This window comes from Anomaloglossus baeobatrachus, chromosome 3 (assembly GCF_048569485.1).
Source record: "Anomaloglossus baeobatrachus isolate aAnoBae1 chromosome 3, aAnoBae1.hap1, whole genome shotgun sequence".
In the NCBI taxonomy this organism is placed as follows: domain Eukaryota; kingdom Metazoa; phylum Chordata; class Amphibia; order Anura; family Aromobatidae; genus Anomaloglossus; species Anomaloglossus baeobatrachus.
Window position 1 is genome coordinate 403,924,554 of NC_134355.1, and position 20,559 is coordinate 403,945,112.

General features: G+C 40.3%; 1 protein-coding gene across 21 annotated transcripts in view; it reads left to right on the plus strand.

Moving 5' to 3' along the window:
* DST (dystonin) overlaps window positions 1-20,559 on the plus strand; it is an 879,552-nt gene that overhangs the window by 541,804 nt on the left and 317,189 nt on the right. For 19 of the 21 annotated variants that reach the window (XM_075340270.1, XM_075340271.1, XM_075340278.1 and 16 more), the window contains 3 exons: window positions 11,518-11,606; window positions 11,771-11,906; window positions 12,623-17,206. In XM_075340270.1, coding sequence (XP_075196385.1) covers window positions 11,518-11,606; window positions 11,771-11,906; window positions 12,623-17,206 — 4,809 coding nt within the window. The remainder of the gene's footprint in view (window positions 1-11,517; window positions 11,607-11,770; window positions 11,907-12,622; window positions 17,207-20,559) is intronic. The other 2 variants (XM_075340285.1, XM_075340286.1) reach the window with 1 other exon arrangement.

Below are 20,559 nucleotides of genomic sequence, written 5' to 3' on the forward strand. Positions count from 1 at the left end.
AAAATGTTTCCCTTCTTGTTTCTAAAAAATTTTTTCCCTCATAGAAATTATAATTTGCAATCCCAAGCTGTAATGTTTGTATTCTTTATTACTTCTTCCCATGCCCAGCAGATGAGGTATGATCAGACACGGCCGTTACACAGTACATAGCTGGGGCACATTTATAGGATTATCTCAGAACAGCAACATTTTTTTTAAACACATCCAATTGTATAACTTATTATAATTCTAAGATCTATTGATTAAAATCAACTTTGAAATTGGAGGCTTCAGAAGGACACGGTTCAATAGTTACTTCAGAAAACTGGTAAAAGCACATAAATAAATGCTACAACAACGTGATACTGTTAATCACAAATTAGTCAATCTTGATTTCAAAAGCCAAGCAAATGTATAACCTCCAAAACCTAATGAGGTTGTGTAGACAAAAAGAAAAGTTCACCAGGACCTTGGAGCTGTAAAAAAATAAAATGATAAAAAAAATAAATGATTCTCACCTACCTGGCACATGCCTGGATCCAGCACAGGCCAATCAAGGTTCATGGTCTGCACTAGGACAGGAAGAGCAGACATCACTAATCCACCCGTGGCAGGACCACTGCGGCCTGTGATTCAAAAATCTGATAACGTGCTGCTTAAGTCATCTGACTGCTACATTCAATAACAGTCCTGGTGGTGGAGGAATGTCTCTATTTCCTGTATCAGCATTTGCTTGATCCAGGTGGTTGCAGGTAGGTGAGTATCATTTGGTTTCTTGGTTTTTTTTCCAGCTGAAAGTTGTCTGAGAACTTTTCTTTTTAAAGGGAGAGTATCACATCCTTAAAGTAATGAAATTGTATCACCTCCCAGTTTCAAATAGATTGTGATTTCTTTAATAAGTAGAACCAAATATTGAATTCTTGTTTTCTAATTTTTTTTTATTTTATTTTCATATTCTAATTATAGTTGGTTCTAATTTTTTATACATGATTATCTGTCATTTTGCCTGAGCTATTGCTCTGCTCAGATTTATGTTTTAGGCCAGCCATTTGGATATAGGAAACTCGTATTTAAAGATGACTTTTTGACTTCTACGAGAGAATGTTGTAGGTATACTCTAGTTTCTATGTTATTTGCCTTAAGCTTTATAATACAGATGGTTATTCCATCTGTGTTAAGCAGAAAAGGCAGTAAAGTGAGGGCACTGTTCGTGGTAGCCTGGTAGCTCTACAAAATGCTATCGTGGACTAACTTAGCTATAGCCACTTTGTTTACCAGATTCCAGAGGTTGGCTTGGCCTTCATGTTTTAACCCCAGTAGAGGAACCTGAACTTACACAGGGTTTCCTGAGCTGGGGCTACATAGTAGGCTGTTGACCAGTGGTGCAAGATGGCAGGAGAAGTCACGTAGCTGAGTGAGAATCAGGATGGCAGACAAGGTACAAAAGCGGAATGGAGAAGAATTGTCAAGAAAGAAGCTGGCATCAAAACAGGAATAACACAACCTAAACTTGCTGAACAAGAGATGTGAACCATGGCTTGTAAAACTATATTTGGCAGCTTCCAGCAGTAAGCAGGGAGTATTAGGGTGTGGTGCTGTCCCATTGGTCAAAGCAGTGAGCTGATTACTCATGCTGGACAGCGTACACACCCATAGTACCAGACTGGACAGTACTACAGGTTCCAATCACTCTAGACTCAGTTGCTGAACAGAGCCTGCACCAACAAGAGCTTCTGGTCCTGACATATCCATCTCTAGTGCCGCCTGTAGTTTGACTACGGTGGTACTTTTAGTGACAGAAGCAGATGTTGCAATTGCTGGTCCTGGAGAAGATGTGACAGTCTGCATAATGTAATGCTGTGGTGAGTGGCAAAACTGCAACATTTCAGGATTTTAAAAAAAATATAGATAATTATAGGTAAAATAAGTAAACAAAATTGCCAATTTTTTGCTGTGACATGGAAACAAATTATTTATGCAAATTTAAATAGGCTACAGCAAGATCTTAGCTAGCAATAAAGAAATTTAACGGAAGGTCATAGGCCTTTAATTATTAATTATTCTGCATTGTTAGCCCAGTCAATATTTACAGATAGTTAAAAGGGTGTTCTGAATGCTGAATGAATTTCAGTCTAAAACTTTATCTATTTATTATCCTAATTAAAACTAAATTTTAAAGTTGATTTATTAAAAATTTCCTAACCTTCCCTGACTACTTTATCTAGCTACTATTGATTTTTTCCCCTACTTCCTGTCTGATGATGCGTCATTTGAGATTCCCAGTGCATGTTGGGATATACTAACTAAGCATGATCAGGGAAGCAGAGGCTGTGGTTACTGTCACAGCATCATTAGTGATGCTCTTTTCAGGAGATGCTCTGTCCCTTCTGTATTTCTTCCTACTCATTTGCAATCTGCACAGTGACGACGTTAACTCTTGCTGGCTCAGATCAGTACAGCTGGCAACACAGAGCAGTGTACACTGTCAATGCATGGTGCTAAAGTACTTGGCGGCAATCGGAGACCAGAACTGCACCCGCAAATGACTTCACTTGCATGGGTGGCGCTGGTCTCTACGTGCCACCGGGTACTCTGAGCCCACTGACCATGTCTGTGTTGTTGGCTCTACTGATCTTGCTGTGTAGTAGCGTTATATAGTGGATCAATATCATTATCTGTTTATGCTTCATCTCCTCCTTTGTTATGTCACCCTGTTCTGTTTATTCATGATGAGTTTTTTAACCTGCTTTTAACCTATGTTATTTAACTAATAAAGTATTTTGTGAATACTCTGTTAATCTAAGCCAGCAACTGAGTGGATGCTTTCACTGTGCAGTTTGCACACTGCACAGCAAGCAGGGAATGACACAGCAGGGACAGAATGGGGCAGCATGGGGGCAGCTCCTGAAACGAGCGGCACCCATGAATTTCAGGGAGGGGTGATGACGCTTCCTTTGAGTATTAGGCTCTGTTCACACTAGAAAAAGGATTTTTCTCAAGAAATTTGTTCAGTCTGAAAGATTAGCACACTTGCGGTAAAAAACGCACCAATAACGCACCGAAAACCGCACGCGTTTTTACCACAGTATTGTGCGTTTTTGGTGCGTTTTTTCCACAGGTTGGTCACTGCAGTTTTTTACCATTATCTATGGCAAAAAACGCAGGTACCTGCAGAAAAGAAGTGACATGCTCATTTTTTTTCTCAAGAAATTCTGCAGAAAGAATGTTTTTGTGAAAAAAACGCAGTGTGCGCACAGCTATTTTTTTTTCAATAGGTTTTGCTGGGGAATGTCTGCAGAAAGGTTACAACCATTTTCTCAAAAAATGTCTGCAGCAAAAACACAAAAAAAAACGCAAGTAAAAACGCAGTGTGTGAACAAGGCCTTACAGTATGCACTGGGATGCTCAGATAAAGTGTCATCAAACAGGAAGTGAAAAAAAAACCCAAAACAATGGTATTGTAGTCAGCGTAGGATAGGACATTTTTAATAATAGAAATTAATTTAGATTGGAGCAATACATAGGCATTTAGGTTGAAATTTCTTCAGTCTTTAACATTTTATGCATAATCTGGAAAATGTGAAAATTACACAATAAAGATTATTACTTATATATAAATAGTATATATTTAAGAATACTAGTATGAACACATAAATCACATTTATTGTAAGCTGTAAAATGGTGATTTGTACACACTAACAAAAACCAGCATTAGAACCCCCAAATCCTTTGTTTTATAGGTATTCTGATAATTTGCAGATGGTTGACAAAGGCTGGCATGAAGACATATGGTTGGTACGGAAAATATTCAGACCCCTTTAAATTTTTCACTCTTTGGTAAATTCAAAAAAGTTCATTTTTTCTCCTTAATGTAGAAACTTTTGAAAATGTATTAAACAAGAAAAACTGAAATATGACATGGTCATAAGTATTCAGACCCTTTGCTCAGTATTGAGTAGAAACACCCTTTTGAGCTAATACAGCCATGAGTCTTCTTAGGAATGATGCAACAAGTTTTTCACACCTGGATTTGGGGATCCTCTGCCATTCTTCCTTGCAGATCCTCTCCAGTTAGGTTGGATGGTGAATGTTGGTGGACAGCCATTTTCAGGTCTCTCTAGAGATGCTCAATTGGGTTTTGGTCAGGGCTTTGGCTGGGCAGTCAAAAATGGTCACAGAGTTGTATTGAAGCCACTCCTGTATTATTTTAGCTGAGTGCTTAGGGTCATTGTCTTGTTGGAAGGTGAACCTTAGGACAAGTCTGAGGTCCAGAGCACTCTAGAAGAGGTTTTCTTCCAGGATATCTGTGTACTTGTCCGCATTCATCTTTCCTTCAATTGTAACCAGTCGTCCTGTCCCTGCAGCTGAAAAACACCCCCAAAGCATAATGCTGCCACCACCATGTTTCACTCTTGGGATTGTATTGGGCAGGTGATGAGCAGTGCCTGGTTTTCTCCACACATACCGCTTAGAAATATTACCAAAAAATTCTATCTTCGTCCCATCAGACCAGAAAATCTTATTTCTCATAGTCTGGGAGTCCTTCATGTGTTTTTTTTGCAAGCTCTATGCGCGCTTTCATATGTCTTGCACTGAGGAGAGGCTTCCGTCGGGCCACTCTGCCATAAAGGCCTGACTGGTGGAGGGCTGCGGGGATAGTTGACTTTGTGGAACCTTATCCCATCTCCCTACTGCATCTCTGGAGCTCAGTCATAGTGATCTTGGGGTTCTACTTTACTTCTCTCACCAAGGCTCATCTCCCACGATTGCTCAATTTGGCTTGATGCCCAGGTCTAGGAAGATTTCTGGTGGTCCCAAACTTTTTCCATTTAAGGATTATGGAGGCTACTGTGTTCTTAGGAACCTTGAGTACTGCAGAAGTTCTTTTGTAACCGTGGCCAGATCTGTGCCTTGCTACAATTCTGTCTCTGAGCTCCTTGGGCATTTCCTTTGACCTCATGATTCTCATTTGGTCTGACATGCACTGTGAGCTGTGAGGTTTTATACAAACAGGTGTGTGCCTTTCCAAATCAAGTGCTATCAGTTTAATTAAACACATCTGGACTCCAATGAAGGAGTAGAACCATCTCAAGGAGGATCACAAGGAAATGAACAGCATGTGACTTAAATATATGTGTCTGAGCAAAGGGTCTGAATACTTATGACCATCTGATATTTAAGGTTTTTTTGTGTAACATATTTGCAAAAAATTCTACATTTCTGTTTTTTTTCCTGTCAAGATGGGGTGCAGAGTGTACATTAATGAGAAAAAAATGAACTTTTTTGAATTTACCAAATGGTTGCAATGAAACAAAGTGTGAAAAATTTAAAGGGGTCTGAATACTTTCTGTACCCACTGTAGATGTTAAATATCAGAAAACTGAGGTCACGGTCTTTAGACCTGCAGGACCAGTCAGTATCTGCTGAATCAGCTGACAGTCTAATGTTTATGATGATATTACTGACAGTTGATGTCAGGGGAAAGAAGGATCCAGCAACTGCACTATCAAGAGCCCATCCTTTAAAGGAACTCTGTCACTAGGTGTTCACAAACTAATCTGACAGGAGAATAACAAAGGGTCGGAGATCCAGATTCCTGCGATGTGTCACTTACTGGGCTGCTTAGTGTAGTTTTGATAAAATCACCGATTAATCACCAGTTGATTACCATTACAGTTCTAATTGGCATGCTGCCAGGTAGTCCAGATAGTCCAGCATATTCATGAGCTCAGTAAGGGACACATTGCTGGAATCAGGGTCTCTGTCTCTACATTATGCTGCTCTCAGATGAGGTAAACCTGGTGACAGATTCCCTTTATTTTGGTAGGGAGATAAGCTGGTGCCAGTTTCTTGCAGTGGCTCTCACATTGGATTGTTTGGCCGTGCCGAGTGCTTCTCTATATATATAGAGTAGTCGGTAAAGATAGCTGTCTGATGGACTATCTAATGTGTATGGGAGACTTCACTAGAGGTGTCTTAGAAATATCTAGATTATTTTCAATAACAGATAAGTAAAACATATTCTGTTTTTTTTGTTTTCATTTGTTTTTTTTGTCTTCAGTTTTTGTTTTATTTTGTTCTCTTTACATGACATGTAGCCTCAGCTGCCTTAAAACATCCAGTACCCATATAAACTGTAGGAACATTTATTTTGCAGATGTTTGTTGATGTCGTTGGGAGATATAAGTGTCACTTGTGGTTATAATTCTGTCTATGAGGATAGTGAGATGGGTGTGGAAAGCGATTCTCAGGCTGTGAGGCTAGCCTCGTCTGTAAGGTGCCCTTAGTTGTTGGTGAGACGCAGCTTGGGAGGCAGTGTTCATTAAAGTGATCAAATTTTGCACAGTCCTTTTCAAAGAGTGCAGCAAACTCCAGTTTAGTAACAAATTTGTCTCATTGTGTATTTATTTGTAATGTATTGAACTTAAAAGGCAAAAAAAATGTTTATTTGAGACCCATGAACTAAAAGATTGAAAAACCCTGCTCTAGAGAAGCAGACGTGTCAGTTTATTATAAGGCTGTGTCCGCACTTTCTGTTTCCACCTGCATTTCAGCTGCTTTTTGGGTCCGTTTTAAACTGCAGCGTTTTCATGCCAAAATGCATGCTTTTTGATTTTCCAGCAAAGTCTATGAAAAATGGGGATTTCCAGTCCGCACTTTGCGTTTCCAAACGCAGCGTTTAATTTGCATATTTTGTGGCAAAAATATGTGTTCAAAGAAGCAGCATGTCAATTGTTTTTGCCATTTGGGCTGCGTTTTGGTAACATTGAAGTCAATAAGAAGTAGCAAAAAGCAAGAAATGACAAAATTTTAGCGTTTAACCTGCTTTTTAGCTGCAGAAACAAGGCGTTTTGGACTTCCAAAACGCTTGCTTTTCTGACTTCAAAATAATGGAATATGTGCCTTTACACACACACATAGTCCGACAAATTAATGAAAAATATAAATTTAATCCTATTTTACTGCTAAATAGTAAAAAAACGCTATAATTCTATGAAATATAACTATTTTCTTTATCATTTCAATATTTATATATGTGTTCCTTTTTTTCCCCCTTTTTTCATTGTGCTTGACTATTTAAACTTTATTTAGCAGTGTCTTTATATTCAAAACGCATCTTTCAAAATGCAATAGAAAAGCATGTAAAAAGCGCAAAAAACGCGGTAAATACGCATGCGTTTTTAGCGCTATTTTGTGGGCAAAAGCAATTTTGGCAAAATCAATTACTGCCAGAGGGTGCGTTTTGAACTGCAAGTAGGACGACGCAAAGTGCGGACACAGCCTTAGGCTTTGTGGCACAAATGAAATTGATAAAAAAAAGTCATTTTCTGATGACATATCCCTTTATACTAAAATGAGCATAGTAAATAAGTATAATAGTAATTTTATTTTTGTAATCTTATGAATTACCCAATCCTTTGATGGACATCTCCCCACATAGTTTAGTCACTATTTAAGGGATATAAATATATCGTTGTATGCCAAAAATAGTATACCTATTGGTTTCTGTAAAGCAAAGGTATGCCCAAAAGGCATATGCTTTACAGGTTAACACTGTATCTGGATACTGTATATAAAGTACTCAATAATAATGCCTGTTGAATTTTTGGTGTCATAAAAACATATCAGCTACCAAACTTTTTTTTTTTTTTTTTTAAAGGGAATCTGTCACTGGTATTTTGCTACCTCATCTGAGACCAGAGACCCTGATTCCAGCGATGTCACTTAAGGCTGCTTTACACGCAGCGTCATCGCTAGCGATGTCGCTGGTGAAAGCACCCGCTCCCGTCGGTTGTACGTCACGAGCAAATCGCTGCCCATGGCGCACAATATCGTTAGTCCCCGTCACACTCTGTGGCCAGTGAAACACCTCCTTTCTAAGGGGTTAGTTCGTGCAGCGTCACAACGATGTCACACGGCAGCGTCCAATAGAAGCGGAGGGGTGGAGAGCAGCCGAAAGAAAGTGACGCCCACCTCATTGCCAGAGGACGCAGGTACGGTGTTGTTCCTCGTTCCTGGGGTGTCACACGTAGCGATGTGTGCAGCCTCAGGAACGACGAACAACCTGCGTCCTGCAACAGCAACGATATTTGGGATTAGAACGACGTGTCAACGATTAGGTGAGTAATTTTGATCGTTAGCGGTCGTTCGTACGTTTCACACGCAACAACGTTGCTAACGAGGCTGGATGTGTGTCACGAATTCCGTGACCCCCAACGACATCTCGTTAGCGATGTCGTTGCGTGTAAAGCTCCCTTTACTGAGCAGTTTGCTGTCATTTTGATAAAATCAATGTTTTCTCTGTTGCAGAACTAGCAGTTATACAGAACTCATGAATATGCTGGACTACCTGGCAGTACGCCAAGTAGTCCTCTAATGATTATTTACTGCTGATTTAAGGGTCAGGACACACAGTGAGTAATACGGAGCGAGTGGAATGTGATAAAAAATTGCATTCCACTCGGACCAATATTACTCTATGGAGCAGCTCCCATGAGCGATTGTTTTCTCAGCCCTAATTGGACCAAGAAAACAGTCGCAGCGTGCTGCGTGCAGAATGCGATCTTGTTCCACTCGCACCCATTCAAGTCTAAGGGGCGAGAGAAACATCGCACTACAGTTTCGTTACACCGGTGTAACGCGAGAGCAGTGTGATTCTCGCATTAGCCGACAACGGAAGAGTGCCGGCCCTCCCCTTAGCAACTGTGGTCTGATTGCACGATCGGACCAAAGTCGCATGACACTCGGCTCCCGCAGTGCTGCCTGTATGAGCCGAGTGTCATGTGAGCACTCGCACTAATCCCCGTGTGGCCTCAGCCTAACAGTGATATTATCAAAATTAAACTAAGCAGCCCAGCAGGGGAACCAACGCTGGAATCAGGATCTCTGCCCCTACATTATGCAGCTCTTAGATTAGGTGTTAAAAACCTGTTGACAGATTCCCGTTAAGTCATTGGTGAGAGTTTGTAAATATTTATTGTACATTAAGGCTATGTGCGCACTAGTCCGTTTTACCCGCGGATTTACTCGCGGATTTGCTGCCAAAATTTCTTGAGAAATGTCTGCAATCTTTGTGCAGACATTTCCCAGCAAATCCTATGAGAAAAAAAATCGCGGCAAATTCGCGGCTAATCCACGGCAAATCCGCATGCGGATTTGGTGCGGATTTTTTCCGGAGGTCCGGAAATCTTCCACTCCCAGAAGTTTCTCAAGAAATTTTCTTGAGAAACTTCACATTTCTAGTGCGCACAAAGCCTAATACTGAAAAAAAGTATGTAGCAAATTCCAATTTATTTAAAAGGCAATGCTTTTTTTTTTTGTAAAATAAGAAAGAATAAAAAAATCCCAACAACAAAAATAAATATTTAGCTGCCAATTAGACTGCGTATAGCTGTCAGTCATTCACCGACCTTTGATCATTGCCTTTTGGCAGGGGCATAATATGATCACTGCATCTAGCCAGTGGCAAAAACGGTGAGGACTGCACCACCTCCGCATCCAGTAATTTGTTGCATTAGTCATATGTTTGGATGACACATCTAACTCCAACTGTATGGACACGTCACCGCTGCAGCCAATCACTAGCCACAGCAGTGACCATTGATCACAGCTGCAACCATTCTGTAGTTGTTTGCTTAAGCTATAACATGATGTCCTTGCCCGAAGTCAAGAAGAGTGGATTTTTAGACATATTTTAAAGGTTGTTTTCCCACTAAGGACCTAGTGTAGCTTTAAGATATGCCCTGAATGTCTGATATGTAATTGGGGCAATGGAGGTCAGTTATTTTTAGCCCATAGATTGAAAGGAGAAAGCAGTTATCTCTCCATTAAATTTCTGCCTGTTTATGGCAACTGCAGTCTGTTTCTCCATGGAAAGCTCCCAGAGTGGCTATGATGTAACATATGAGAGTTGTGGAGTGATTGGTTAAATTTTATGAGCAGTTCTAATTTGTATTTCTTATTTTTAAATATATGTGTTTATTATCCATATTAAATAACTAAAGCCCTTACGACTAGTCGTTGGCCTGATTAGCATATCATAAAGAATCTTTAGAAATACGTTTTCTAAGGATCTCTTTATGTGTGCTTCTAGATACAGGGACAGTTAGGCAGGAATTAGCAATATGCACCCAGACCTGCTCGTGTTTCTGGATGCATATTGCACCTGATAGGTTCCCTTTAAGGTTTTTTTTTTCATACATATTTGCTTTAAAAATTCTCTATCCTTTCCTCACTACTTTATCTAACTGCTTTTCTATTTTCGTTTCACTTTCTGTCTGATGACAATTTGTTTGAAAATTCCCAGTGCATGCTGGGATATCAAAGAAAGCATCATCAGGGGACACAGTCTGTGGTCTCTGCTGCATCCTCTGCGACCTCCCTGTAATGAAGCATCATCAGTAATTCCGGTCCCCTGCTCTGTCCCTGGGCGCTGTGCACAGTGTGCGCTCTATTGTGAACTTAGATTAATAGTAAGCATTCAACATAGCGGTGTCGGAATTACTATGCATCTAAGCCGACAACAGAGTACGAGCCCCTGAAATGAGCATCACTGAGGAAGCTTTGATTCAGGTAGTGGGCAGAGAATGCAGTAGTGACTGCACCCTCTGCCTCCTGCTGACGATTTGTTTGACTATCCCAGTGTGCATCGGGAATTCTCAATAATTAGACCAGAAGTTAAAAAAAAATAAATAAAAAAGTGGTTAGCGTAGTCACAGAAGGATAGGACATTTTTAAGCAAGTATAAAAGAAAAGCCTAGATTATGACATGAAATAAATATTGAGTTAGGAGAAAAATTACTTTGTCTTTGGATCACCTATTTAAGGATAGATATCCACAGAGCAGGATATTGCAGTAGTTGAGGCGGGAGATAATGATGACATGTGTTAACATTTTATTTATTTATTTATTAATGGACTTTCCACTCGATCTCGAGCCATGGTGACTTGATGGATGAATGCTCTGTAGGAAGATCGATTTTACTAAAGTAGATCTATCAGGGGAGTTGACCGATTTTTGTTAAACTGATAAGACATAAATAGCACAAGTTTCATCTTAGGTGTTTATCCACTTTGGAGTCTAGAAGTGTTACATCATTATTAGGGATGATCGAATATCTCAAATATTCGGCAACGCCCATATTCGCCGAATAGGTCGCCGCTATTCAACTGTTTGAGAATATTCGATGCACAATGTAAATCTATGGGAAACCCGAATAGTTGCCGAACAGCAACTCTTCGGGCTTCCCATAGACTTACATTGCGCATCAAATATTCGCATAGCGGCGACCTATTTGTCGGATATTCGCGAAGCCGAATATTGCCAAATATTTGAGATATTCGATCATCCCTAATCATTATGTATACAACTGAATTGTTTTTCCTGTAGAACAAAATAAATTATTTTGCAAGTTTGATTCTTAAAGCCTTTTAATATAACCAGGGATACATGTCAAGCCAGAAACTTATCTATCTTACCTGACTTTTTGTTCAGAAATGTTTCTATATAATCCTCACATGTACATCTTTTTATTTCAGATTTCTAGTGAAGAGATTCTCACAAAGCAGAATGAGATTTCGGATGCACTTCAGACTTTACAGTTGCTTTTAGCTAAGCACGGTGACAGGTATTTCACCAATGTTATTTATGGTCCACATTTTTTTCCTAGTTAAGTTTACTAAAAATCTAGCTCTGAGTTATTCATAATTTTCTCATAAATACCTTAAACATAGCACTACACAAGGCAATTACAAACCATTTTTAATGGTTTTATCTTTATTTTTTCCGCAGAATGACTGAAGAAGAAAGAGCACATGTAGAAAATCAGATTAAAGCACTCCAAGAAAGCCACAGCCTTTTATCAAAAGAAAGTAAAAGACAGCAACAAGAAGCCAAGGAACTGGTAGATAAACTGGTGGAACAGAAGGTGACATCTGTAGAACATTTTGTTCTTTTTCTATTCCATTAACCAATTTCCAAATTTTGTGTGATTTTTTTTGCATGTAATTGAAGTGAGAATAATACAGTAGGAAATATGTACTGTTCCCTAAATGGAACCTGGTCCCTAATTTTGGGTATGTTGTTGGTTTACCTAAGAAGCCAAGCTAATTTGTGCTGGCCTAATATCCACAACTATACTCTGGTCATGCTTTTCTAAGATCTCATTTGACAAAGACTAGCAAAATGTCACAAGTGTTTTTGTGTCTGCTGGTCTGCTACCAGTAGTATCCTTTTGACATCTCTATTAACAGCATTTGTTCCATCAGGTTTGTTTTATACAGTGTGCTGTAAACATGACAAGCATGGGTCTTCATGTGTCATCTCTCCTAACCCTTCATCACAAGCATCAAATAGCATGATGGTTTGCTTTACAGGTGGTACTTACTCTTTTTGTCATCAATCTTCTCACTAACACACGGTGTCCTAAAGCTAAATTCTAGTTCACAGATGCATGCTGAGTTCAAAGCTTGTGCCACCTTTGCTGTCAAGATTCTGACAAAATCATTTTTATCTGAACTGCTTATACAGTCAGCTAGTTCTTTGTGTGGTAAGTATCTTGAGCATGTGTAGCACTCTTTTTAGAAATTGTAAATTGGCATTTGAAGTTGCCATATTTGCTAATATCATCTTATCTTGTTCCAGGTGGACAGAGTGGTGTCAGGCACGATTGATGAGGCAAATGGGAGAATACTTTCCATTTACCAATCTATGGTAGAAGGACTTCTTGATTACGAAACAGGAATTCTTCTACTTGAAATGCAACTTATAGTGTCTGGCCTGGTATGCCCACTCGTCAAGAGATGTTTTGACATTGAAGATGCTCAGAGCCACGGTCTGATAGATGATCAAATTGAAGTGCGACTCCGTGAAATATCTCATGCCAAATATATAATTTTATCTCTCCCTTCAAGTGATTTTCCTATAATTACAGCTTACGACCAAGGAATAATTTCAGAGACTGTAACAGTCAAAATGATCAACACTTTGCTTTCTTGTGGTTGTCTTCAACTTTCCACTTCTGGAGAGCAGGTTAGTGTGAACAAGCTGTTTCAAAGAAATATCATTTCAACATCAATGTTTACAAAACTCATTGAGATTCAAAAAATGGCCAAAGATTTGATTGATCCCATTACAGCAGAAAAGATGACATTAGTAGACCTTTTCCAAAGAACTGTAAAAGATGAGAAAACAGGAATGAGACTTCTTTTAGTTAACTCAGAAGATAAAGGCAAAATCACATTAAAATCTGGAAGGAAAATTAGTGTTTTACGTGCAGCACATGAAGGCATTCTTGACCGAGAAATCATGTACAGGCTACTTGGAGCACAGCTGTTATCAGGAGGTATTATTGATCTAGATACAGGAAACCAACTGACTTTGGAACAGGCTCAAGAACAAGGTGTTATTGATAATGGAACAGTTTGTGGAATTTTAACCCAACAGGTTCAAAATGGTGGAATCCTTTGCCCGTCTACAAGAAAATATTTAACAGTAGATGAAGCTGTTCAATGCAGTTTGATATCATATAGTAGTGCGTTGATGGTCCTAGAGGCACAAAGAGGGTTTATTGGACTTATTTGGCCTGATACCAGTGAAATATTCCCAATATCAACATCTTTACAACAAGGAATGATTTCTACTGAGCTAGCTCAAAAGATCCTAAGCAATAGACACAAAATTGCTGGGTTGTATATTCCTGAAACATCAGAGATAGTCCAATTAGATATTGCTGCTCAGTCGGGTATAATAGAGAAAAACACTGCATCAGTCCTTTGTAGCTTGGAATTACAGGACAAAATGCCAAATATAGATATTCTGGAACCAACCAAACATACTCCAAAATGGCTATCTTCTTATGAATCTCACACAGTTCAACAGACTGAATGTTCTGAAAACAAGTCAGAAGAAGAACTGACACATAATCCACACCATACAAAGCAATTGTTTATTTCTTATCTCATGATTAATAGTTATATTGATGCAAACACTGGAGAAAGACTGTTACTGTTTGATGGCGATCTTGATGAAGCTGCCAGCATGTTACTTGAGTCTGAACATATTGTGCGTACTTCATGTGAAATTGATGAAGGCATCAATGATACTCTGCCGGAAGATTTGGAAGTGAAAAAAAATGTTCTAAGACATGATAAAGACATGAATGTAATTGAGTGTGAAAGTATATCTCATTCAAACTCAGTACTTGAACAGACAGAAAAACTGAAAACTACTACAGAGCAGCATCAGTTTATAGATACAGTAGATATCACTGACAATGAGGAAGTATATTTTCAATTGTTAAAAGATGTAGAAACTAATAATATATCTAGTGAATTGAAGGTGCAGCACAATCCAGTGCAGTCAGCAGTTAAATATGAAGAAGCAGAATCTATTCTACTTAAAGATATCATCAAAACTGATACTCACGTATGTCAACTAAATAGCACTGTTATTGCTGTTGATAGCAGATACAACAATTTAATTCAAGAAGATAACGTTCAAAACCATTTAAATGAAGGCTTTCTTCAGACTAAAGATGTTTTAAGTGATCAAGAAAGAGTTGTAAGCCCATCAAATATCAGCATTATGAAAGATAATACAGAAGCACACAGTGTATCTTTTGAAGATCTCTATCATGATCAACTGCGAAAAACACCAGCTGAAGAACTTTTCAATAAAGACACTGACCACGATGTTGGAGCCATTTCACCACATCAAACCAGTTGTGATGTACTGGCTAATGTAGGGCAAGATTTATCGTTTGAGCTTCATGGATATTTGGAAAACAGCAGTGACTCTGATATATCTGATGGAAATTTTGAAAGTGACAATGAAACTGGTGATACAGATGACATTAAAAAGACTTGGAAAACAATAGGAAATGGCATCGTAGAAGATAGAACACCTACCCAAAGTGATACAAGCTCAGATGAAGAAACCTACTTTTATACTGATATTGATGCTGAAAACACTGATATGTTGCAAGGAAGGCAATTTCTGGAAACCATAATTGAAGAAGATTCTGAAAGTTACTCCTGTTTAGATGACCAAACTTCTATATATAAGGAAAAATCTTTGTCAAGCGGTTTAGTAGAGGAAGAATGTGAGAAAAGTAATTGTGAAACCGCTGAACAGGATGTGGCTGGCAACATGGAAACTGATGATAAAGGCATAATAGATGAAGAATTAGATGAGGAATATGTTGAGAGCAGTTTTAGTGAAACTGACATTGACTGTTTTGTCACCGATGAGAACAACAGTGAGGAGGGCTACCAAGCCACTGAAGAATATTCAGATGAATATTTTGAAGACAATGAAATTGATAGCAAAGCTGTTTTATTTAATTTTGGCTGTGATGATAATGAAAGTAGTGTTCAAATTGAAAATATTTTGTGTCCACAATCTGGTCATTCTGATTATTTGTCCAACACTGAGGTTCTTAGTGAAGCAGATGAGCCTTTACAGTGTCAAGAAGAAAGTGATATAATCAGTCTAGAGAATTCTAAGACAACACTGATAGGATCATGTTCATTTGTTGAAGAGGTTTCTGAGTCCAATCAAATTGGAACTAAGAGTCTATGTGAAATATCAGATGCTGAATGCCTACAAAGTGAAACTGAAAGTAAAACTGAAACACCAGAATTAATTAACTGCAAAGATAATAAAAGTCATACACTACTCAATGCTGAAGCTACCTCTATGTTTCCTAATTTTACTGATGACGATTCTGCCTTCAAACAGGAGGCTAATAGCCATAGATCTCAAATTGATAATACTAATCCGAATCCTGAAAGCATTCTTGTGGGAAAAGAGAGTACAAGTGCTAAATGTAACATTGCAAATTTGCAACTTGAAGATAAAGAAACCTGTACTGAAGTAGAGAATTGCTATCAAATTGATGATCAAAGTGCTGCAAAGATTATGGAACACTCTACAACCAAAAGGTCTGAAATGCATTCCAAGCATGATTCTGAATCGGAAACCCAGTTTGATCCCAACTCTGAGCAAAAGCTTGAAGATCATTCCTCCAATGAAGTTAAAACAGTTTTGGGCATAGATGTCATAGAGCCACAAAATAGGACCATTCAGAAAGCAGATTCAGATTTAACAGAGGATAGTACATTGTGCAAAGAGAAGAGTCCCTTTTTGTGCAAAACAAATGACACTGACACTGAAAGTTTTAGGATCACTGATATGCTAACCAAAAAGGAAGATTCGAGGAACTATGAAACAAAAAGCCCAATTCATATTGATAACTTAAATGCAATTTTTGAATCCTCTACCAATAAAAGCTGTAGTGATGATTTAGTAGGAACATCTACCAGTTCTGTGTCTGAAAGAATTCAGAATTCTAAAGTACCTGATTTTGAATCACGTAACACAGGAGAAGCTGGTAATTTAACAACTTACCTCAAAGGTTGTGCAGGAATTATACAAACCATTGATCACGATGTTTATGCCAAACAAAATATCTTGGGTGTTACCAACACAGAGGACAAATTAGACAATGTTTTACCACAATTGTCTTGTGAGAAGTCCAATCAAAATACAAAAGATTCTGCTGAAGATCCTTTATTGGTTCTAGTAAGTAGAGTAGCCAGAAGTAGGAATGTATCAAAGGATAAATTGAGTGAAGTAAGTGAATCAGCAAATATTTTGGGGGAAAGTAACAAGCATGCAAAACACATTCCAGATTTAGATCTTTTTAATGTAAAGAGTAAAATAGAAGAAAATGGATTAATGATCAAGGGGAATCACAAAAAACAAGAGGAATTTATTGACAATGACTTGGTATTATGCAATATAGGAATCACCCAAAATCAGGAAACCTTTAGTACTTCATCATCTTTCGGTGAACAGAGCATGCTAGAGCCAAATCGTCCAAAATTAATCTCTTCCCAGCTTGACGAAATCTTTCATGTTCCACCAGATTCTGAAAATTCAAACAAATTGGAAGAACTTATGATTAACATGAATAAAGGTCTGTTTCCTAGTGAGCCAATCCCATCTTCTATCCCTGACCAGATGATTAAGTTAATTCCAGAAAAAAAGAAAAAATTTTCCCCAGATTACAGTTGTGAGTCTCCAGGAATTGCGAGGAAATTCAGCTTTACAGACCAGCCATGTAATAATGTAAAATCATTGAATTTGGACCCTACTACAGAAAGTATTACACATTCATCAAAATCTAAAGAGGAGCAGAATGCAGAAGACAAAGAGTTTGAAAAGGTGGGTCAAAAATATAATGCTTATGATGTGCCAGATACTTTTAATGTCTTTCTGATAATTTATAACTGTCAATGCTATTTGTCATGTAAAAGTGTCATATGTATTTCGTCCACCTAATATGTTAAAGCACTACTCCAGGGTTTGTTTTTTATCAGCTCTGGAGTGGTGCAATAAACCTAAGTCCACTTACCCTCTTGCGTTTTTATCTTTTTCGTCGTCGCTCCAGTCCCCCGGCGCAGTTATGTGACCATAACTTCTGACTGGCTGAAAGTCAGACTTCATATCACAAACTCTCAATACAAGTGAATGAGAGCCAGAACAAGGTGTGACGGGGTATGCAACAGAGCAGTGAGGGACGCCAGGCCAAGGAACAATCCAAAGGGCTTTATTGGAACCACAAAGAATAAGCAGCAAACATAAATATAAATCCTTCAAATCTGCAAGGAGTCCACAACAGAAAAACAAAAGATCCAGGGGCACCGCCTGGTATTCCGATGCCAGGGGAATTAGGGCAATGGTCCTTATATGAGTTCCTTGAGTCCAACAGGTGAACAACAAAACGCAATCCCACGTGGCCGCGGATCTCCAGTCTGTAACAGTCCACACACACAGACCCCAGGATCCAGCCTCAGCTATGGATCCTAGTCCTTCTCCAGCCGAGCTCCAACTAACTGAACTAACATGTTCTTCTCTCCTGGGATCAGCCCCTTAGTTGGGCACACCTCCCCCTGGCCATTTGATGCATGAATGGACTTTAGACTGCTGGCTCTGTTCTGTTTACCAAGTTGTAGATTGGAGAAGTCCCATGCTGAGAAGAACAATAGATATGCAACCCCCACCAAATCAATGACAATAGCTATTGCTGAAGCCTGAGTGCAATATGATACAGGCTGGGGGAAGGTATAGTCACTTACATCCCAAGACATAGTATTACAGCAAATACAGTGAGAAGGTAAAATACATCACATGGCATCTTATACAAAAATATGGAATGGAGAAAACTACATACATCATGACAATTCCTTCCCCTCCCAACTTGTGTACGTACTAGGGACCTCTACAGGTCACTGGTTAAGTACACACAGGCAGAGCGTTACTTACATGTGGCTTCATGCAGCCACGAATTGGCATCGTAGCTCTCCCACATCATTGCCCAGGAGAACAGCTGCAGGCAGACCACCCATCACCCCAACCACACATCGCCTGACTCCAAAACCAAAGTTCAGATCCACAGTGGCTGTGGGAATAGTCCTCCATTGTCCACCCGCCAGTTCAATGACAATCCCAGGTCCTCTATGGATTGCCTCAGGCCGAACCACTCGGGGATCAGCCAGTGTGAGGAAAGCACCCGAGTCACAAAATCCAACAAGTCTCTGTCCATCCAGCACAACCTCCTGCAAGTGCTTACCTCGATGAGCAGAAGTCGTCATAACTGCGGGTCGCACCCCGTAAACTCCTGGTGGTGCAACATGGGGGGCTGAGTCACTAGGCCAGTCCTCACATAACGGTGCCACATCTTCCTCCATGGCACTGGGCTGTAAATAATTAACAATCCGATTGGGTGCAGGATCAGTCCTCATTTGAACAGCTGGGCAGGAGACTTGCCGATGCCCTGGCTGTCCACATTGATAGCATCTGAGCTGGGTCTCCCTCCATCCAAGGCGTCCTCTTGGGTAAGGGGTAGGGGAACTTGGAGGCCGGCTCCCACCTGAAGGCGCTATAGGGGTTTGAGGATGATTCCCCCATGGCCTGGCTGGGCATGAGGCCTGCAAATGCCCGGGATGCCTACAAACATAACACCTGCGCTCTGTTACTTCCTCTCCCCGGCGTATTCCAGAAAGTGCAGTAGAAGCAACTGGAGGCACATTAACACGGGTATCAACATGTGGTGGCTTAGAGGAACGGGGAACAATGGGGACAGAATAACTGGGGGCATCCGGTGTTGTGGAGCTGTTAGGCGTCTCTCCATCCTCCAACAGAACCCTCCACTGAGGCTTGATGGTGAGAGCCTCATCAGCGAGAGCAGCAGCTTCCTCCACTGTCGCTGGTTTTCTCTCACGCACCCATTCCCGGATCTCAGCGGGGCACTGGGCAAAGAATTGTTCTTTTAGGATCACCTGCAGGAAGGTCTCCCAAGATAAGGCCTCCTCTGCCTCCAGCCAGCGATTACATATTTGTTTGAGTCTATGAGCATATATCTTAAAAGACACTTCCCCATCACAGGCTAAAGCACGGAACTGAGTCCTGTAAGTGTCTGGGGTCACAGCATAATGTTCTAGAATAGTCTGTTTAATATCCGCATACTCACAGTTCCACCGAGGGTCCATAGCTCTATAGGCTTCAGCAGCTCCCCCCTCTAGGAGCCCAACCAGATGCCGGACACGCTCCCTGTCCGGGACTTCCATTAATCGACACTGATGCTCAAAGTCCTGGAAGAAGCCCTCAATGTCGCCTGCAGCCTCATTAAACGGCTTAAAGTCTTTGCGGGACACCCTGGGAAGTTCCCTCATGATGGGTGCTGGGGTTACAGTCTGTCTGGAACCTCTCGCGGCTTCCACAGCGAGCTGCTTATCCAGCAATGCCATCTCCTCCATCCTGCGCTCCTTCTCTTCAGCTCCACGCATGGCCTCCCTCTTATCTTCTATGGTGGCCTCATCTCCAAGCAGTGCCATCTTTTCCTTGTACCACACAACCCATTGACTTTTTTGGGTATTCACCTCCGGCTCCCGTCTTTGCTCCCCTTGCTGTGGAAATTGTTCCTCGGTGCCATCCTGCAGGCAAGCGTGTTCCAATGCCTCAATTAGTTGCTCCTTAGAGAGTCCTTTGTAGCCGACACCTAATTCACGGGCCTTTGTTTGTAGGCTTACCACAGTCCAGTTCCTGTATCCTGAGGTTCTGGTTTCAGACGTCGATTGGCTGTTGTCCTCCATTTCTTCTGCTCTGATCCCGCCGCTGCCACCAGTTTGTGACGGGGTATGCAACAGAGCAGTGAGGGACGCCAGGCCAAGGAACAATCCAAAGGGCTTTATTGGAACCACAAAGAATAAGCAGCAAACATAAATATAAATCCTTCAAATCTGCAAGGAGTCCACAACAGAAAAACAAAAGATCCAGGGGCACCGCCTGGTATTCCGATGCCAGGGGAATTAGGGCAATGGTCCTTATATGAGTTCCTTGAGTCCAACAGGTGAACAACAAAACGCAATCCCACGTGGCCGCGGATCTCCAGTCTGTAACAGTCCACACACACAGACCCCAGGATCCAGCCTCAGCTATGGATCCTAGTCCTTCTCCAGCCGAGCTCCAACTAACTGAACTAACATGTTCTTCTCTCCTGGGATCAGCCCCTTAGT